We start from the raw sequence: 20,183 nt of genomic DNA, 5'->3' as shown, positions 1-20,183 counted from the left end.
GCCGGCTTCAAATTCAGAGATCTACGATTTTCTCCCTCCCCTGTGCTTGGAATAAAGATGTTCACTTTTTTTTTTTAAAGATTTGTTTATTTTTGTTTTATGTATATGTTTTGCTTGCATATATGTGTCTGTTTATGTGTCATGCCAGCAGGGCCGGAAGAAGGTGTTAGATCCCCTGGAACTGGAGCTATAGATGGTTGTGGATTGCCATGTGGGCACCGTGAATTGAGCTTGGGTCCTCTGGAGGAGCAGCCTGTCTCTGTGTCCCTAGTGCCTGGCTATTTAGATGAGTGCTGGGAATCCAAACTCAGGGCCTCACACTTAACGTGGCAAGAACTTTACCACCTGAGCCATCTCCCCTGGCCAGGAGATATAAGATAAATGAAGGGGAAAGATTATTTTAGACAATATGTTTTCAAAAGCAAAGCAGCACAGGAAAAGCCCCGTGCTGGCTCAAGAATCACACCTGCTTTCCTTACGTTGGGTTGCTTTCAGTGTTTTTAAAAAATAAACTTTGTGCCAGGCATAGTGGTGCACGCCTTTAATCCCAGCACTCAGGAGGCAGAGGCAGGCAGGTCACTGAGTTGGAGGCCAGCTTGGTCTACAGAGCAAGTTCTAGGACAGCCATGGCTACACAGAGAAACCCTGTCTCAAAGAACAAAAACTAAACAAACAAACAAAAATCCCCAAACAACAAACAACAAACCCTTTCTATAGCCTTTTCATAATGAATTTGGAGTAGCTTGTATTGTTTTATTGTAGATGTCAAGACAGTAGGACATAGGAAAGAAAATTTCCTTTGGGAATTTAACAATATGTATGTTGTGAGAAAAAAAGAATCAAAAGAAACACCTTCGGCTTTCTTCTGTGGTGTGTTGAGATCAAAATACTCATGTAGGCCTCAGGAGACTTGGCTTTGGGGATCCTGCTTTTCATGTAGCTTCATGTTTGCTTTGCTTGTTCTCCCTCAGAAAGTGTTTCTTCTCTCTCTACCAAGGAAAAAGAGTTCATCTAGGTGTGTGTGGAGACCTGCACATGCCAAGGATTCAGTTATAAAATAGTCGGGCTGTAAATCTCAGCAGACAATTCAGTATTTGCACAGTGGAATGACCCGGGCACCCAGGAGGTAGGGGAGGGGAAGAGGGATGTAGAGACAGAAAGGGGGAGGGAGGGAGGAGACTCCTAGGCAGTTGGTTCAGCTGATTGCTCCTGTGATGGTTTGGAGGAAGCTGTGTCTCTGTCTCTCTTGCTGCCTTCTGCAGTCTGCTGCTGACAATTGTTCGTTTTCCAGAGTGGCTTTTGATGCATTTAATCTCTGCTTCAAAGGGAGCTATCAGCCCAGCTTAACCTCTAACACAGCTGGCTCCTGCCTCCTCCTGACTTTGCCCTTCCTTCCTGGCTCCCAGAGTCTTCCTGGGACCCCTGTTCCCTGCCCCCATTCCATTTAAGGAATAAGGACAAGTTCCAGCCTCCTGGAGCTCTCTGTCGCCTCCCCTGTGTCCCATTTTATCTTTATCTTTTTTTTTTTTTCTTGTAGACCAAACCTCCTCAGTCAAGCTTTCTCTTCTTGGGTTTGCTCTTCCTAAGCCTCAGTTTACCACTTCATTTGCCTTATACCATAGAAACAAAGGCATTTGACCAAATATCGAACAGGCGATAAGGAAAGTCTTGATTGATATCTGGAAACATCAGCCCAGCCCAGAATACTCTATGCGTTCTATGCAAGAACGCATAGCCATAGAGCGTGTGCAGGTTTCAGAGTTCTCGGCCATTGACACTAACTCTGTAACTCCTCTAAGGACCTTGGAAATCAGGTATGATTACCACCATCTCAGGTTTTACATATGACAACGCAGCTGATCCTAATCGAGGTGTCTGGACTCTAAGAAGCATATCAAAGGCTCGCCCCCAACTGTGGGAGGAGGGCTCAGACTCTCCATTGCATTGTGTTCTTATCCACTCGAATTCCTCAGCAAACAGGACAAGCTATCTCTGTACCTTCTGGGGCTCCAGAACCGCTGGGCTCCAAGTAGCTTAGGACAATCTGAGGCAGGTTTTCACTAAGGATCTCATTTCATGGATGTTAAAATGGACAGCGTGTAGCCCAGGACTCTCCCTAGAATGTGAGCGGAGCGGGGGGGGGGGGGGGTCCTGGGAGAAAAGGAGTGACTTGTCAGTTGTGCTGGGTGGGTGAGGAAGGAACTTGGAAAAGGCTGATGAGTAAGGGAGGAATGTATGAGTGTTCTTAGCTGCAAGCAAACCTTCAGAATGGGCCCCCATATGGTGGGTACCTTTCTTCCTCTTTCAGCTAGTGAAGGGGTGTTAGGAAGGTCCCGCCAGCCAGCGTTCTGGAGACTGTCAGTTGCCTGGGTCTCCCTTCTATATCTTGGGTCAATAGAGTTTGGTTAAAAGAAGTTCCTTAGGACTGCGTCTAACCCTCCCTCCCTTCCTCCCTTCCTCCCTCCCCTCTGTGCCTGTGTTTAGGTGACCTCTTGGCTCAACAGGACCTCTAGGCTACTGCAACAATGCCAAATAATCTAAACCAGCGGTTCTCAACCTGCGGGTTGCAAACCCTTGGGTGGGGATGTCAAACGATCCTTTCACAGGGGTGGCCTAAGACCACCAGAAAACACAGATATTTATGTTATGAGTCATAACAGTGGCAAAACTACAGTCAGGAAGTAGCAACGAAAATAATTTTATGGTTGGAGATCACAACATGAGGAACTGCATTGAAAGGGTCCCAGCATCAGGAAGGCTGAGAACCACTGATCTAAACTGCCAAATGATGCCTGCTGTTCCACCCAGAGTGTGAGAGATCTGGCTACAGGGCTGCAGCTGAGGCTCTGTGCCTTCACTCCATGGCTCTTTCTGGAACGAAACACACCCTTTAAAAACTCTGTTAAAAGGTTTTATTTGTGTGTGTGTGTCTGCATGTGCGGCATCTTGCCCTCCCTCCGAAGCAAGAAGAGGGTATTGGGTCCCCTGGAGCTGTACTTCCAGGTGACTGTGAGGAGCTTGATGCCGGTGGTAAGAAATAAAGCTGGGGCCTGTTGCATGAGCAGCAAGTGCTCTTAACAGCTGAGCCATCACTCCGGAGCCTGAACAAACATGTCCTGTCCTTTTAGGTCACCTCAAATAGCCCAAAGGGATCTTTGCTGTCTGCATGTGTGTAGTGGCTGCCATTGTCCTGGATTCATCTCAACCTCAGTATGAACTTCCTCTTGTCTGCTTCAGTCCCAAATTACACCGTCTGGGCAACCCAGGAACCCATAGGTACCCGTATTTTATATCTATCCGCTCCTGCTTTGAGCACACAGCAGGTCCTCAGCACATTTTCCTGGCTCTCTGAGAATGGCCATCTTGGACTCTATCGGGATATAGGAAAACCCTGCCACCCAGGGACATGACTTCATAGGTTTCTTGTGTGTACTTTCTCTGGAAATACTCCACTAGAAAGTAGAAGAGCACAGGCCAGTAGGCCTTACTATGGAAATGGAGGCAGCAGGGAGCCCCAGGCAGGGACCTTCCTCCCAAGTCAGCATTGAATTCATTAGCATCCTCAAAACAGTGGTAGCAAGCACGAGAGCTCCTTCCCCTAGGCCCAGACAGTTCCATGAGAGGGAAGGAAAGTAGGGAAAAGCCTGGAATTAATGCTTAAAACGAGACTTCAGAAAGTCCCCACTACTTTATACTTTCTGTTTCTGTGACAAGTGACCCAGAATTGGTGCTATGATCTTGTTGTCCCTGCGATGTCTGATGGTGCAAGCAACCCGTTTCTCACATGAAAGTGTGAGAAAGCTGACAAGAACACTCTAAGATGACACAAGTGCAGGCCACCCCAGAGGATACACACTGCGCCTCCACTGGACTCACAGGAAAGTCTGAGAGAGACCAGGCCAGGGGGTCTTAGCGAAGCCACAGAGGGAGAGGAGAAATTCGAGATTCTGAGCAGTGACAAAATAAATTGCTTTAATGGGAGGCTTCCTGAGCCGGCTGTCAGCCACTCAGGGTCCCTGTCCTGGGATTTCTTAGAGGATCCGCTGGCTGTGCCCCAGGCCCACGGGAAGCTAGGGCGTCATGTTGCCACTATGTCCCACCCCTCTTGGGATCCAGAGGTGTGTCTTAACATGGAGGATGGGGAGCTAGCTGGCAGTCTGTCCAAAGTATGTCGTCCCTGTGGCCAGAGGGGTGGTGGTGATGAGATTCATTTCCCACTTCGGGTGGGTGTTTTTCCATGGGGAAGGGGAAGGAACAGGGAGTAAGTCACTCTTGGAATTTCAACTCTGACCTTTACAAAGAAAAGTGATAGACACTTTAGTATTATATACAGGGGTCGGGGTAGGTACATGGAAAGGAAATTGCACTTAATTACAGTAGTTTATAGTTTACACCCATTGGACAAATTTACTTCTTTAGAAGAAATCTTGAGATCATCTGGGATGGGAGAGGGGAGTTTGTCAGTATTTACAGTGTCTGGCTCAGTTCGATAGCACACATCCTCCTTGGTCCAACTTGTCTCATTTCAGTAACAGATTCAAGTTTTTGCATCAGTTTGTTCGATGAAGGGCTGCAGCGCAGACTCCACGGTTTTCTCACTTCCTGTTGCACCATTTCACACTGGCCGCCTCTGGGAGAAACAAGAGAGCTTGGCATCTTGGGAGAGGCATCATGGCAATACTGCAGAGAACGGAAGCTGGGCTTCGGGCAGCACCTCCTGAGAGTGGGTTGTCTCTGGTGCTGGCAGGATGTCAGGTAAGCGGGGACCTCTCCGGAGCTCCTCAGGTCACTGGGCTTTTCTATGACAGCTACTCAGTGACTGATGGCGTGGAAAATGAGGTCCTCGTTGCTGCGCACTGAGTGAGTGGCTATGTGGGTATCACCAGGCTTGCAGTGGACACTGCAGAGGAGGAGAAAGAGGGAAAAGAGCTTAGCTGTATGCACATAGGCCGTTAGTTCAGCTTCTCCAAGGGAGCTGACACCTGGCTAGGTCAGATGGCTCTGGAGGTGGAGTGCTGAGGCACATTGCCTTTAGGAGAGCTTTCCCGGGCATTTCCAAGAAAAGAAGCACATTGCTGGGGACCCTGACCTTAAGCACATTGCTGACCTTAACCCTGAAGTGGGGTCACGTGAGAATGGTTCAGGGTGACCACAAAACAGTGGGGTGGGAGCTCCAGGGCTCTTGTGGAAGTAGGTCTCCACCTAAGACTTTGGAGAGCATGGCGCCCTAGACCACTACTTCCCACACTTGGATGGAGCAAGCAGAAACAAGGATCCTGCTAAAACATAGCTCCATTTCTGGCTCTCAACCCTGGCTTAGGCCTTGGAGTTTGCGTATGCGTGCACTCACAGCGCACTCGTGGATGTCTGAGGGCAGCTTGCAGGAGTCCATTCTCTCCTCCCCCTATGTGAGTTACGTGATCAAACTCAGGTTATCGGGCTTGGTGGCAAGCTCCTTCATCGGCTGAGCCACCTCACCCGCCCTAGGAGCATGCCTTTCTAAGAATTCCTCGGGCTTCTGCTGACGCGGCTGGCCTCCCAGGAGCAGCAAGGCCACAGAGCAAGTGAGGAAATCTCCCTTTACTCAAAGTTCCCATCAGGGTGAGGAGCTTTGGAAATCATAAAGATCTTTCTCAAGGGTTGCTGTCGTTAGGAAAAGACACCAGGAAAAGAAGCCAAGGGCTGAAGATGTTTGATGCCATACATCCAGGTGAGCGGGAGAAGGAGACCTCAGACTATCTGGGGCCACTGCTGGGAGGAGCCGCAGGACCCATGAGGGACAGCCTCCCCTTCCAGAGCCCCAGGCTTCATTCCCTGTGATCCTTTCAGAAAATCACGACCCTCCTTATTTATCTCCAAAGTCACTTCCTCCTACCCCCTCTTTTCTTCCCACCCTTTCACTTTTGTTAGTGTTGGAGCTTTCCCTTTCAGCCTAGTGGCTCGTTCTCTCAAGATGCCCCCTTTAAACACACACATGCTTCACACATGGACTCGTATAAACACGGGCCCCCATTATTCTCTTACTAGTCAGTGCTCTCAACTAGCACCCCGTGAGATTGCCCATTTGACAGGTTAAGAGAGCGTGGTTCAGAGTGAGCAGGGATGGTCTAGTGGTTCAGAACCGGGAAAAACTGTGGAGCCGGGGCCTCAGGTTGGTTTTGGGTGACCTCCAACATGTGTCAGGGGCCAAGAGCATTCCTTCTACTTAGCCTTTGTTCTCAGTTAAATTATTCTTTGCGCTCCGGTTTCTTCATCTATAGAAGGGAGGCTGCAGTGGGCCTGGTTGCGTTAGTACAGGTTACGCTGCCTCAAAGGTGTGGCCATCCTTAATAACGTCTAGTATGGGGGCCCTTCCTCTGGTCTTGCTGCTCTTGAGGTACCCAGAGAGTGGACCTGAGCTATGCATTTGTGTGAGGAGCTGAGTTTCTGGTCTGTCTACATTCTTGAGGTCTTGGTCAGGGCCCTCTGTAACCCTTTGCCTCCTCTTCTTGCCTCTGCCCCCCCCCAGTCTCTTTAATTCCCACTATCAGTCCCTTCCCCCCTTTTTTCCTTTCCAATTTTCAGATTTCAGGTGGAAGAGAGAGAAAATGGCTTGTGACCTCGCAGCTCTCAATAGAAGAGCAAACAAGAAGGGCAGATAAGGAGACGCCAGTGAGATTCTATGACCTGTCATTAGGGATGGGCTTCCTAGCTATCAGATGTTTGCTCACATAATAAAATGGTGGCAGAGCCCTGAATGTTGTCAAGGAAACTGGAATGATTTGCTCCCTTCAGAGTCTAAACATAAACATCTGATAAGGCGTGCACTGGGGTCCCAACTTCACGGGGGGCCCAGCCTAGAGGATCACCGAGGGACCCTCATCCCCAGAGGACTTGTTACATAACGGTGGTGGCTAATGCACACTCAAGTTCCATGGTGTGCAGACGCTCTGTTCATGGCTTTGCATGCACACCTTCTATCTATCATGATTTCTTTTACATATTTACCTATTGCGTGTGTGCAGGCATCCACGTGCCACAGCTTGTGTGTGGAGGTCAGCGGACACCTGGCAGAAGTCCCTTCTCTCTTTCCACTGTGAGGGCGCTGTGGATCCAACTCGGGTCTTTACCTACTGAGCCTTCTTTCTGGCCTCCATCTACCCTGTGAGGCAGGTGGCTGGTATTTATTCATTTAACCCATTCCTGGGTGCCCGATATGTATGCGTCCGGGGCGTGCAACTGTGAACACGACCTGCCTCTAGTTTCACAGTTTACATTCTAGCAAGTTCGGACAATACAGCACTAAACATTACATGCGCATATCATGTGTCAACGGCTTTTATGTGGAGATGAATAATCTCAGAACGCAAGCATGGTATGTTCGGCTGACTTGAGGGAGAGGGGGGTCATTTAGGAACGTAGTGACATTTGAATTGCATGAAATGAGGTGCGAGCACGTAAAGTCCCATAAAGTGTGTTCCAGGCAGAAGAGGCCAAATGGACAGTACTGAATGTGGTCATTTGCTGGCTGTTGTGAATCCTTGGTTCCACTTAAGCCCAGAGAGCAAAGGAGGGGCAGAAAGGAGGAGGGAGCTAGCAGCAGCAGCAGCCTGATCACCCGGAGCCTTGAAATTCTCCTTCTTTATTTGGTTGCAGTGGAGAGCTATTGGCAGGGGGGGAGGGGGTGGACATCGGAAGGACATGCTTGATTTCTCTCTTGAAGAGACCACTCTGGCTCATGCAATCAGGCCACCCTGTTGCATGTAAGAGCAGAAGTAGCAGTCAAGGGCCCCTGAAGGAAGTCAACTAGAGACAGGAGAAGCCTGACTTGGGCTAAGACAGTACCCACGGAAGTGGCGAGGAGTGTCGGACTCGGAATGTATTCGACGGGACTCCTAGCAGACTTAACTGATGAAGTGCAACTGATGTGGGGTAATGGAGAAAAGAATTAAAGTTTTAGAAGTGAAATTGCAGAACAAGGAGGTGACTTGGGGAAGGAGAAACTGGGGCGAAGGAGGAGTTCGTACTTTAGGTGAGCTGAATTTGGGAGGCGTGCTGCACGTGTCAGGCTTGTGCAGGTCTCACGGTGTCAGTGCTTTCTCAGGGGGCAGAGCCCCCTGGGAGACAGACCCCAGGTGCCATCAGTCTATGCACTCGGCCCAAAGTCGTGGGGTCGGTGGCGTGAGACCAGATGAGAAGAGGCCAAATAGTGGTCCCTGAACTGCTCAGTGCTCCAGTGTTGAGAAGATGAGTTGCCAGTTAAGGATAGGAGAAGGAGTACTGAGTACTACAGAATGAGATGGTGCCCTAAAATCCAAGGGGACAAGGGGGGGGGTGATGGGCTGTGGCACAGCATCAGAAAGCAGCCACTGAATCTGTAACATGGAGGTGGAAGTGATAGGAAAACAGCGGAGTATGAAGGCTAGAAGCCACCTTACCCTGGTCTCAAAACTGAATTGGGAGTCCAAACAGCTCACTTCAGCTGTTAATTTGTTAGGTTAACTGCAGCTTTATTACGTGAAAGTAGTAATTTTGTGTTTATAATTTTGGAGATGGGAGGACTACAATTGGTAGAGACGCTAAGTCAAATGCACAGGGACCGACAATGGCAAAACTTGCACATTTAGCTATGATGCAAGAGCATTATCTTAGGGCTAGAGAGAGAGCCCAGAGGTTAAGAACACTTGCTGCTCTTACAGAGGAGTGGAGTTCAGTTCCCAGCACCCATATAGACTCATCACCACCTATAAATCCAGTCCCAAGGAAGTCAATACCACTTTCTGGCCTCCTTGGGCACATGCACATGATGTACAGAGACATAAAACACTAGTGTTAGGTGAAACACTAACACACAAAACAGAAAGAAAAACATCTTTAAAAAAAAAATCTAAGTGGGGCTATAGGGTGAAATATATGTTCCTGGTCGTTCATGAAACTCCTTCTGAAATGCTGGGGACACCCAGGGTTACTAGCAGAAGGAACCGGATGTGACCCCACTTCCATGCACTAGATGTTTCCTTGGGTCAAACATGGAGGGGTGCATTCTACTGGGGTCTTCTTGCACCCAGTCCTTGCAATGATCCCATAAAAGGGATTTCATTGTATACAGAAGGAAACGGAGGCTTCACATATTTCCCTGAGGGCATATGGGTGGAAAGTAGTAGAATTTTGAGACTGGATCTGGCCAGTTCCCAGGCTTGGATCTCCTAACCATCAGACCATCTTGCTTCTTTCACTCCAACCATGAGGAAAGTTTGATGAGAAGGGACAGCTGCAGGGGACACATGATGAAGCAGCCCACCCATTTCTTGTCAGCATCTCTGGGGGCTTCTTTTGACCTCTCTATAAACTAGGAAGTAAAACAGTGGCTAGAGAGAGTTAACGGCAACAGGAGTAAGCTCACGGCACGCCTACACCGGTTCTTACTGAAGTCACTGCTTGGCACAGTCTTATTCCTGGATCTACGGGACACCGCCACATGGGAGCTCAAACACAAACCCTCTTAGAAGGTAACTCACAACACCCAAGAACTTAAGAGGCAGAGGTAAATTCTCCAGGAAGGACAGGAGGACGAGCTGCAGAGGACTATTGGCGGCCTAGGATTCCTGAGGCTTGCTCCTGAAGGACCCTGGAGCAGGTTTGCGGTAGCAACAGTAAGCACTGGGATCAGAAAACTACACGTTCACAGCCTACATTTAGCCTTAGACCTGCACAGCCCTGAATAATTATTCTGGTGCGTCAGCATGTATAGCTATCAGGAGCCCAGTGTGGTAGCACCTGCTTGCAGCCCAGCACTTGGGAGGCGGAGGAGGGAGGATCACTGCAAAACTGATGCCGTATTCATTTGTATAGTGAGTTCTAAGCCAGCCAGGGCCCCTTCCTCTTGGATCTGGATTTCCAATCAGTTTCCTTCCTGCTGACATAAGCACTCTCTCCCCCACCTTCCATGAAAGCAGTAATTGGTTCAGAGACTACCCAAAGGAACCAAACCATTATCTCAAAAAAAAAAAAAAAATTAAAATAAAATAAAATAAAGTATAAAAGAAAGAAAAATATTTGGAGGTTTAACAGAGCTGGAGTAAGACGATTAAAGTCCGGTAGAAGTCTGGCTGTGGGTTTTATCGTTGTATGACATTATTCATCTCCCTCTTCATCTTGGAGCCTTAGTTTTCTGCATAAAAATATCTTCCTAGCAGGAGGAGGAGGGTTAGCCAGATAAAATGTGGTAGAACAGCTGCCTTGAATGCCTGCTAGAAAATTGGAAGTACTAAAAAACAGCAGTTCTAAGTCCATTTCCCCATTTATCCATCTGTCTAACCATCCATCCATCCATCCATCCATCCACCCACCCATCCACCTGCTCACTGAACATTCCCCATGGCCCAAGCATTTGGCGACAGCTTTGGTACTGTGGGTGGCTCCTGATCTACTTGCTTTTTTGCTGGAAGGTGGGAGGAAGGGCACCTGTCTGGTAGCAGCATGGGAAACAGTGATCTAGAGCACACAAGATGACGAGCCTGTGGGAGACACGGCCCTCATCTTGAGACATTTTGCTCCCTCCTGTGAGAACATACAGACCAAGGATACTGAGGTGGATACTGAGGAAGGCAGAAGGGGACACAGTAGCCTTGTCAAGGAGCACAGGCGGAAGAAGGAATAGAGAGGGAGCTTCCTTCTGTATCTGACGATGTCCCTGATACCTCTCAGGCACTCGTGAGACAGGGTAGGGTTTTCCCCATTTATAAAGTCAGCAACCGTCTCGGTGGGGAGAAACTGCCCAAGGTTGCACAGCAGGGGCTGGTGGACTCAGAATCAACTCAGGTGTCCTGGCTTTTCCTACCACTATACAAGGCCTGCAAAATAGACACACGAGGGGTGTGTCCTTGTGGCCTGGGCCTGAGCTGATGGTCCCACACATACACCAGCACATGGATTGCTGTGAGAGGGCCTTTTTAGCAGGCGCCATTCAACCTGGCGGTTCCCTTCACATACTCAGTGAAGGACCCATTCTCTTCCGCATATCTCACGCGCCCGAACGCCTCACAATGGTTTTGAAATAGTTTGTGGAAAACAATACTTCAAAACGAAGAAAGAACAAAAGCTGCTTGTGTGCCTGATGCCTCAGTAACAGAGAGTTTTGCTTCAGTCCTCCCTTTTCCATTCTTCTGCTTTGGTTTGTAGGAAGGACGTTTTCTGTTTGGAACTTAGCACACACGTTTAACTTTCACTCCGGTTCCTAATTACTTACAACAACAAAAGCACTGCCGATTACAACGGGCACCTTTTCAAGAGAGGCGGCAGGTGTTTCAATGGAAAGAGTTGAGGATTTGGAGTCAAAGACCAAGGTCTGGAGGCTAAGTTCATGGGCATGACCTTCAGTAGGTCACTTTCCTTTCAGTTTACGTCTTTGAACTTAGAAGACTGCAACTGAATGAAAATGACAAGATAATGTTCACTGGAAAGAGATATAAACTCTGAACTCTAAGGTGTTACTTTTTTTTTTTTTTTTTTTTTTTTGAGACAATGTTCCTCCTGCCTCGGCCTCCTGTATCCTGCTATTACAAGCATGTACCATCATGCCAACCTGATTATTTTTTTTCTTTTACATCTTACCAATGTACCCAGTGTTGCAGAGATGAGGATCTGGGCACTCATGAGATGTCCTGGAATACGGAGACAACTTTCTAATAGGTCTTGGAAGCCGCTCATGCAGCTTCAAGGTTGGCTAGCCACTCTGCCCAGCGGAGGGCAAAAGCCACGTGGGGGCTGAGGGCAGCATCTCTGGGAGCTTCTTGAAGCAGGTTAAGAGACCATTTCCTGGACCCAGAGGACGCGTTTCAACAAGCAGGCATCAAAGTCAATGTGGGAAAGAGCGACAATTAATCACTGCCCCCGTCTAGGGCTGCCCAAGCGGCAGATGGATTGATAAAGAAGAGGGTATTCCCAAGGAGGGCTGCCGCGCCTGGCTGCCCCCCTGATTGAGATTGGTGAGCACAGATAAATGTTTTCCCTGATGGTTACAAAGAGTGGGAAATGCGGGAGTCAGAAGTCGAAGGGCAGGGCAATGGAGGGTTGTCTTTTAATCTTCTGTTGGGTGAGAGAAGACCGGCAGAGAGGGTCCCACACACCTCTCCTTCTCCGTCCCCCATTTAGGAGCCTAGTGACCCAAGCTACGTGGTTAGCAGCCGAGATGTGCCAAGCACTTGACATACATGACCTCTCCAAACCCTTGAAACAAGTGGACGTTGGAGCTGTCATTTTCAAGGTGAAGAAACGAAAACTCAAAGAAAATGGTAGAACCTGCCCTACTTTACTCTAGGACCAGAGGGAGACGAGTTAAGGAAAGAGTCAAGACACCTAAGCCCGTGAAAGAGTCTGAGGAGAAGCTAGTGGCAGTGTGAGGTGTGACTTATGGGGCCCGTGGGGGTGGGAAGAGACGATCAACAAGATTAAGCCTTGATGAGAGCTTCTGACGTGAAGTTCAAGGTTATCACTTCCTTATCTAGCAATCGATAGACACCAAACAGTTCCCACAGTACACAGACCCTGGCTGCTGAAAGGTCTTATTGTGTTACTCTGGAATCCACAACTCTGTTCAGACATCTTGTCCCGTTTTCTAATTCTCCGTGTCCCGTGGTAGTCCAGCTCTCTGACTTGCAACTCTCCCTTTTGGCTGGCTCTCTTTATTACTCCATCACCTCTTTGGGAGGTGGGAATTACTCATCCACCAGGTACTGACTGCTGGATTCCCCCACTTTCTCTGCACCAGGAAGTTGAGTTTAAGTTTCTTGATAAACCATCAAATGGGCACAGATCTCTGAAAAGGTCACACTGTCTCCGGGGGAGTCCTCAAACGGTTAGCATAATCAGGTTATTCCTTATTCCTTGAGCTTACAGTGTCTGAGGGTGGTAGGGGTTCTAGACCAAGAGAATCCATCACAGGACCCCTGGTTCTCCTTTCTCCTTCCCCACTGACCACCTCTGCACAGCCGTCAGCTCACCAGACATGCTGACCTTCCCATCACATTCTGGAAGAACCCTTTCCGTGGATCATCAATCCTCCCGGTCGGGAATACTCAACCCCAGGATCTCACAGCACTAGTCACCCAGACGCCAGTGACACACCCAACTTCAACCTTTATTTAATATGCTGGTTGGAGAGCAATAAGCTCTTTTGGTCTGTGGGCCGTCTGTTTTGCCCTCTGACCTCAGGGGTTCTTCTTACCAGCCAAATGAGGAGTCTCATAAGAATAAAACCATGGCTGAGTATACGCTCACTCACTCCACTGGTACCTTGATAGTCTGAGTTATAAGCGCGCGCGCGCGCGCGCGCGCACACACACACACACACACACACACACACACGTGCATATGCCCTGCTGCCGTTACCTGTTTACTGGAGGACATGCTGGTGAGGGTACTGATGCTACTGGTATCCGTGACCACCATCGCTGACGGAAACCGGGACGTGTGGGAATACTGAGGGGGCTCCTGCTTGTGTGCATACACTGGGGAGACAGACGGAAGACAAGCTCAGCATATACACACGGTCACAATACCCCCTAAAACCATGCTGTAGCTAGCGCCCACTTCCCTGGGGTGGTGGTTGGATTTGGAAAAGCAGAGTAAGATGGAGAAATCCTGGGTCCTTAATCAAGGTGCTTAATCTTGCTTTGGTTTCCTCTTATAAAACAAGGATGACAGCTGTTGTAGGAAAATATCGTGTTGAAAATACTCTGAACTAAATCTATAACCTTGAGCACACTTGCGTTTCCCTGACTTTGGGTGAAATATAGGAGACTAAGCATCAACAAGTGGCCTTATTCACATGGAGTACACCTTCTGGCTAACATGAACACCTGCCCAGCTGTGAACTTACTATTTCTGCCACAATTCGAAGTCCACGTTCCCTCTCAGAGTTGTAGACTGGTTAACAATAATTATATGTACACATAATTAACTGTCTAATTCCGAGCTGTTCCAGTTTTCACTACAATGATATCAAAGTCTTATGATTTCCCAAAAACATGAAGGGCAAACAAAAGGCAACTGACTCAAATAAGATCTCCGGGAGCATGTGACTCAGTATTTAGTTGTTTCAGTACCTGCCTACCACATCTGGAACCTCGTGACTCACATCAGCCATCCGTAAGGCTCATGCAGACTCTACGTCACCTGACTAATGAAAGCATGTGGCTGCGTGGCCACGAGGGAGGGACCAGTAAATTCCCAAAACATGGACTCTACCAAGGAGGCCCCAAGTACGAGATGGAGGGGAAAGCCACTGGCTGATGGCATTTCCTGGTCTAGCCCACCATGGGCTCTCTCTGCTGAGTCCGGAAACCCCATGGGTCGTGATGCTCACTGAGAAACTGTCCCAGCCAGGCCTGTGCTGTGAGGAGAAAGCACACTGCCAGACTCTAGGGGAAGGAGAACGAGGCACAGGTGGGACCCTGGCTCTGCTGCAGGCCATGGCAGGGTTTTGGAATGTGAGGTGCTGTTTAGAAACCAGCCCTGCAGGCCTGAGCCCTGAGGACAGAAGGCGGAACGTGGCTGCTCAGCGTCAGACACGTCATTTTTCTGAGGCAGCTGGAGGAGCAACTCAGATCCCCTTTGCCCTGTTGGCCTCTTCAGAGTGACTGAGTAAACACACCTTGTATTTCTGCAACACTCCATGCTTCTGAAAGGCAGGTCACCCGTGTTTTCATTTCATGTTCACAATGACCCCATAAATCTACTATTGCTATTTTTTTTTTTTTTAATTTTTTTGCATGAGGAAAATGAGACTCAGAGTAGCCAGGGTCTACATAGCTGTTTAAGACTAGTCTAGACTGGATGCTTCCTGAAGCAGGCAAGATGTCCATCCCTCCTATACTTCCTTCCCAAACTTGAAGGTTGGGACTACTGCCAGGCTTGCCCAGAACAGTGAGTCCTGGGGCCAGGATGGAATGCAGGGGTAGCAAATATAGGGGAGGCTTAAAAGCTGAATGTGGGACCCTCTGGGCCAAGGGGCAGAGGCTCCTTGACTTGGCAGAAGATGGGTAATATTTCCCACGTGGGTCGATGGTGTTAATTTGTTTGGTGTTTATATTGTGTATATTTATATGTTCATGTATGTGTGGGTACACATGTATGTATGCGTGTGTGTGCCTGCATGTATATGTGTAGGCAGGCCAGAGGGTGACCTCAGTTATTGGTCCTCTGGTGTGGCCCATGCCAATCTTTGAGACTGGCTGAAACTCACTTTGAGACTGGCTAAGCTGTTGGCCAGTGAGCCCCAGGGACCTAAATGCCCCATCTCCCTAGAGCTTGCTACATGTCACCACACCCAAATATTTGAAATGGGTTCTGGAGACCCACTAACTGGCAGAGCTCTCCCTCCAGCCCTTGTTTATTTCCTCCTCAGTGCCAGAGATCGAATGGAGGGCCTCATCCTTGTTAGAGGGGCTCTAGCACGGAGCTGTGTTTCCAGCTCAAGCTTCGAGGCTTCTGATTACAGAGTTCCAGGGTGCCTGGACTATAGGTGTGAGGACTCCAGAAGACTCATCTGCTTCACACAGGCAAATGGATCACAAACAGCACGCTACGTCTGGCCATTTGGAGATGGCTGTTAACATGATCCCTAGGGGAAGGTGGCCATGGCTGATTGGTGGAGATTTTCAAGGAGGCTGGGCTGGGAAACTGCTCTGTGCAGTCCATGTGCTTCGCCAACTCCCCTTTGAGTGCGGGCCTACATCATTTTCCTCTAAACATCGCCCTTGGAATCGTGGGGCCGGGGAAGAGGACAGAAAGCAAGAACAACACATAAGAGCTGTGCCCGAGAAACTGCCTTGGTTGCTGATACAGGGGGAAAACTAAACCAATCTTCTTCTGGGAAACTTGCAGTCCTTCCCCCAACCCCCACCCAGGCACACTTGTGTCCTTACTGTGGGAGTTCTGTAGCTGCGTCACCGCTGCCATAAAGGGCTGCTGGGCCATATGACTGCCTGGGCTCTGCTGCATAAGGGGCTGCTGGTGAGGGCTGTGCAGCTGCTGGGAGAACTGGACGGGCTGTAGGGCCGCCAGGCTGCTAGCCACACTGTTGATGACTGGGACGCTCTGGGCTTGGGAGGTGTTGAGGCCTGTGGGGGCAAAAGAGAAAGGTCAGAGTGGTACCAGGGATGAGCAGAGGTGATGGGGCAGTGTCAGCCATAGATACAGCGCTCCCCACCCTCCCCACCCCCCTCAGCCCCGCTCAGTGTGCCTGTGTCTGTCAACTGGCCCGAGCCTGTGACAGAAGAGGTTGTGTGGAAAGTGACTTTACATACCAGGGAAGTAAGACCTGGAGAGATAAATTTCTGAAGCCTGAAAGCCTCCCCAAAGCATCCGATGACCTTCCAAATTCAGTCACCAGAGCCCTGGGAACACTGACTATTTGCTGGTTCTAGCCATGCTGGACTATGGGAAGCCTGCCCTGGTGTCCTCTGTTAGGATTAAGGATGTCCACTTTCCGGTATAGCTTATTACCCAGATCTGTCTTTCCAGAAGAGAACAGCACTCTGAAGCAGCCCCTTGCCCCCTCCACCTCTAACCCCCTGCTGCCCTCAAGTCAGAGGAAACCAAGCCTTACTCCACAGTCCTGGAAGGATGGACACTCAGTAGAGCCCACAAGGCCCCTGGTACTGACTGTCGACAGTCAGGTCAGGTACTGACTGTCGACAGTAACCGAGAGAAGAAGAAAGCACAAGAGCCTGGCCTGTCTGTGAGGTGGAGATATACTAGAGATTCTGGCATCTAAAGAACCAGGTTTGAGGAGGAGGAAGCAATAGGTTAAAGTTACGGCAGCAGGTCGATCATCCCTCGGTTCCGGGGGCATGGAGAGGACTGTGCTTTGGTGCCGTGCCTCTACCCCGAGACCTCTTTTGAGTCCTAACCACTACTGCAAGGCTGGGTCTTCTTGTCTCCATTCTCTAGCTTGCTCCCTGGCAGGACCCCGGGAAAGGTGAGGCAGGATCAGGGTGGAGATCAGAGGACAAGAAGAGAAGACACCCCAGTCTCTGTCCTGGAGCTCCCGATAGTCCTTAGTCCTTGCTTTCTGGGAAATCGGGGGTCGGGGTGGGGATGTGATGAAGCGGGAGACCCAGAGAAAGGCCTGTTATGGGTAAGTGCAGGCACAGGGTGGGGTGGGGGTCTGCAGAGCCTTCCTGAAAGGGAGAGCACTTTGAAAGCATAAGCAGGATTGTGGGAAGTCCTCCAGAGAGATAGCACAAAGTCTTCAACAATTGCCCCCTTGGCGCTCTAGCAGATACCATTGTCAGAACCTTAAGAGGCGAGACCCTTGAACAGAAAGGAAGAACAGATAACCCTCTTCCTGGCTCCCTTGGGTGGGACTCGCCTGGGGCAGGGAGGATCTGATCATCCTCACAGTATCACTAGAATATTACTTGATATCCTATTTCAGTTCCCCCCTCTTACTGATGGCCTCTGGCTCCCAAGAAACCCTATGATTTTGTTGTTTGTCCAGGAGCCCATGCCTACTACTCTCTTAGGGAAATCTCTGCCCAGAAAAGAACATTAGCCTGTCTAGACCAGATGACATTGACATTGAAGGGCACAGTTTGGAAACGTGCCTGAGCCTCATAACCACCCAGGGGAAGTCTTTAAGAAATATACATTCTTGAGCCCCGCCCAAGGGCTCAATGAGTCCTGCAGAGGTGGGGCCCAGGAATCTCATTTTCAACAAGTCTGAGATCCCAGCATGCTTTCGCTCCAGGACTGAGCACCTCTGATGTCATCCTGGCTCCCCTAGCGTGTGTGACTCGTGGCCTTTTTATCCGGAAGAAGGGAAGATGAGGAGGATTTGGCAGTGACAAGTCAGTCCAGAGTCCTGCAGTGCTGAGGGAGGTCCTCTCTCTAAGACCGACTCTCCCTTAAAGGAGGGCACTGGGTCTCATCCAGGCTTCCCGATGATCCTCCCCCTTCTTTAGGCTCTGTCTACCCCGGTGCGCGTGTGCCTAAGGTCAGTGTGCACTGTGCCTACATGCTGCAGAGGGGCCTGAGAGGCATGGGTGCCCATGATGGGAAGAACAAACTCGGAAAATAGAGAATGGCCTTAGGGAAAGCTTTAGTCTAGACAGCACCTAAAAAATACAGTTGAGTGTGCGTGAGTTAGTCAAAGCTTGGTATGGAAAGGAAGAAGTGGGGTGATTCGTGTGTTATTTTGTTTGAGGAAATAAGGAAATAGATAGCTTATCCATAGGCCTTTTTCTTCATCTCTCTCTCTCTGTGTACAAGTACACAGGCACGCACATGTATAGGTCAGAGGGTAACTTGTGGGAGTCAGTTCTCCCCTTCCAACTTTATGTGAATTCTGGGGATTGAACTCAGGTCATCAGACTTGGTGGCAAGCACTTTTTACCTGCTGCGTCATTTCCTGTAGCCCCATTAAATCTTTTAGAAGGTAAGCAAGCTGGTTTAAGGCACCTCACTCTTTATCCAGCTCCCGGTAGTAGTTTGGGTGCCATAGTCCAAGAGCCAGTGACATGGAAGTGGATTTGAAGTAATTTTTAACTCTGGAAATCTTCTAAAGATTTCTTTATTCCCCTTTTCCTTTTGCAAAGATAAATGCAGAGTGTGCTTCCATCCCGGCAGTTAAGGACAGGGTGAGAGCTGTACACAGTCATTCAATAAATTCCTGTGCTTTCCATGGTCCCTGCCTCGCTCTGTCCTCAGAAGAGGCATAAGTTATTCTTTTATGTGATTTCAATTCTTAGAAGACAGAAGGGGAGGAAGCAGAATGCAGGAACAAGGTCACAATCCGCATAGGGCCCTGGACACAATGCCAAGAAGATCCTGGAACAGTGCAAAGTTTAAAAATGATGATGATATGCCACCGCCAGGTATCTCTGGATCTATCTGAGTAAGATCTCCCAGTGTCACAAAGATGGTTCTGAGAAACAATGGCTTTGCCTGAGTGGTCACTGTGAAACTGAAAATACACCCAAACACTCAAATAACCGCCAACAGTGAAGCTAAAAAAATGTCCAACCCCTCAGATAACCATTCCATTCATTTTACAGCTTGCCTTACCAACTTCAGCCTTCCTATGGTCAGCAACAGCCCACCTCTAAGGGGGCAAGGCTGGCTGCAGAACTCTTGTTCTTGCCCTCTTAAGCTAGAGGGACCTGATTCATCCCCCATTTTCAGGCATGTGTTAAACAACCTACTTCTCTTTTAAAATTTGAAAGCTCAGAGATATAGGTCAGTGGCCCTCTCTGGTCATCTCTGTATTTTTAGTACTAGCCAAATAGGACTTGTCTATGACATCTTCAGAAATCCATCAAAGCCTTACTCCATCCTCACCAACCCCCAAAATTTCCTAGAGAATACAAAGAGATAGGAAACAAACATAAGTCAGTTATGAGAGATCTTGCTTCCTAGATTTACAAGCATGTCTAAATTCCGTATCATTAGATAATGTTAAAAACTCATTTTACAGATGAGGAAAACAAATCCCAGAAAGGTTTAGTGACTTGACCCAGCTGCACAACTAGGATATCGTGACCTGAATTCAAAGCCATTAGAAAAATGTCTCTTGTAGGATAAATGCTCTAAACATCGTAGATCAGAGAAAAGAGCCAAAGAAGTAAAAATCAAATCTACACACGTGCAGAGCACAACTGAGCATGTCTGTGATCCCAACAACAAGGCAACGGCAGGAAGATGGCTGCGAGTTCAAGGGCAGCTTGACAGTCATGCCATCCTACCTTAAAAAGTCCCTAGGTACGGAAGGAGACCTCGCAGAGGCCTTTGTGCCTTTTCTTGTCACACTGATTGGCTTTTCATTTCTCTCCCTCCTCCCAGGTCTACTGACCAAGAGTAGGACTTACTCTGTGCAATGGCCATGACTCCAGACAGGGGGGTCATGATGAGGTTTTGAGATTGCTGGGGATTGTGGTGGGAGAGGCTGTGGATATTTGTCAAGGTGCTGACAGGGGGCAGTCCTCCTCCTGAGACTGCGATCTGCCGGAGAGAGCAAAGGAGAGGAGAGGAGGGTGAGTGGGATCAAACCGCAAAAAAGGGCTCTTTTCAGAAAGGTATGACTTATCAACTTATTCATTCACACAACAGAGGTTAAACAGCAGACAGGCTCTGCTCTGCTGTGAGAGACAGGGCTCTGTCCTCATGGCGCTTGGATGTGGCCGTTCTTTGAGTCGCCAGCCTGC

At 49.0% G+C, this 20,183-nt stretch overlaps 1 protein-coding gene across 2 annotated transcripts in view; it reads right to left on the bottom strand.

Moving 5' to 3' along the window:
- Positions 1-3,955: 3,955 nt before the first annotated feature.
- Positions 3,956-20,183, bottom strand: part of Hnf1b (HNF1 homeobox B) — a 50,717-nt gene continuing 34,489 nt past the window's right edge. For both annotated transcript variants that reach the window (XM_055620264.1, XM_055620266.1), the window contains exons 6-9: positions 19,848-19,980; positions 15,906-16,100; positions 13,369-13,487; positions 3,956-4,900 (exon numbers count right to left, since the gene is read on the bottom strand). In XM_055620264.1, the coding sequence (XP_055476239.1) occupies positions 4,880-4,900; positions 13,369-13,487; positions 15,906-16,100; positions 19,848-19,980 (468 nt within the window). In that variant the 3' untranslated portion in view covers positions 3,956-4,879. The remainder of the gene's footprint in view (positions 4,901-13,368; positions 13,488-15,905; positions 16,101-19,847; positions 19,981-20,183) is intronic.

Source organism: Psammomys obesus, unplaced genomic scaffold, assembly GCF_907164565.1.
Source record: "Psammomys obesus unplaced genomic scaffold, mPsaObe1.curated_primary_1811, whole genome shotgun sequence".
Classification (NCBI taxonomy): Eukaryota; Metazoa; Chordata; class Mammalia; order Rodentia; family Muridae; genus Psammomys; species Psammomys obesus.
This window is presented reverse-complemented; position numbering and strand designations above follow the sequence as displayed.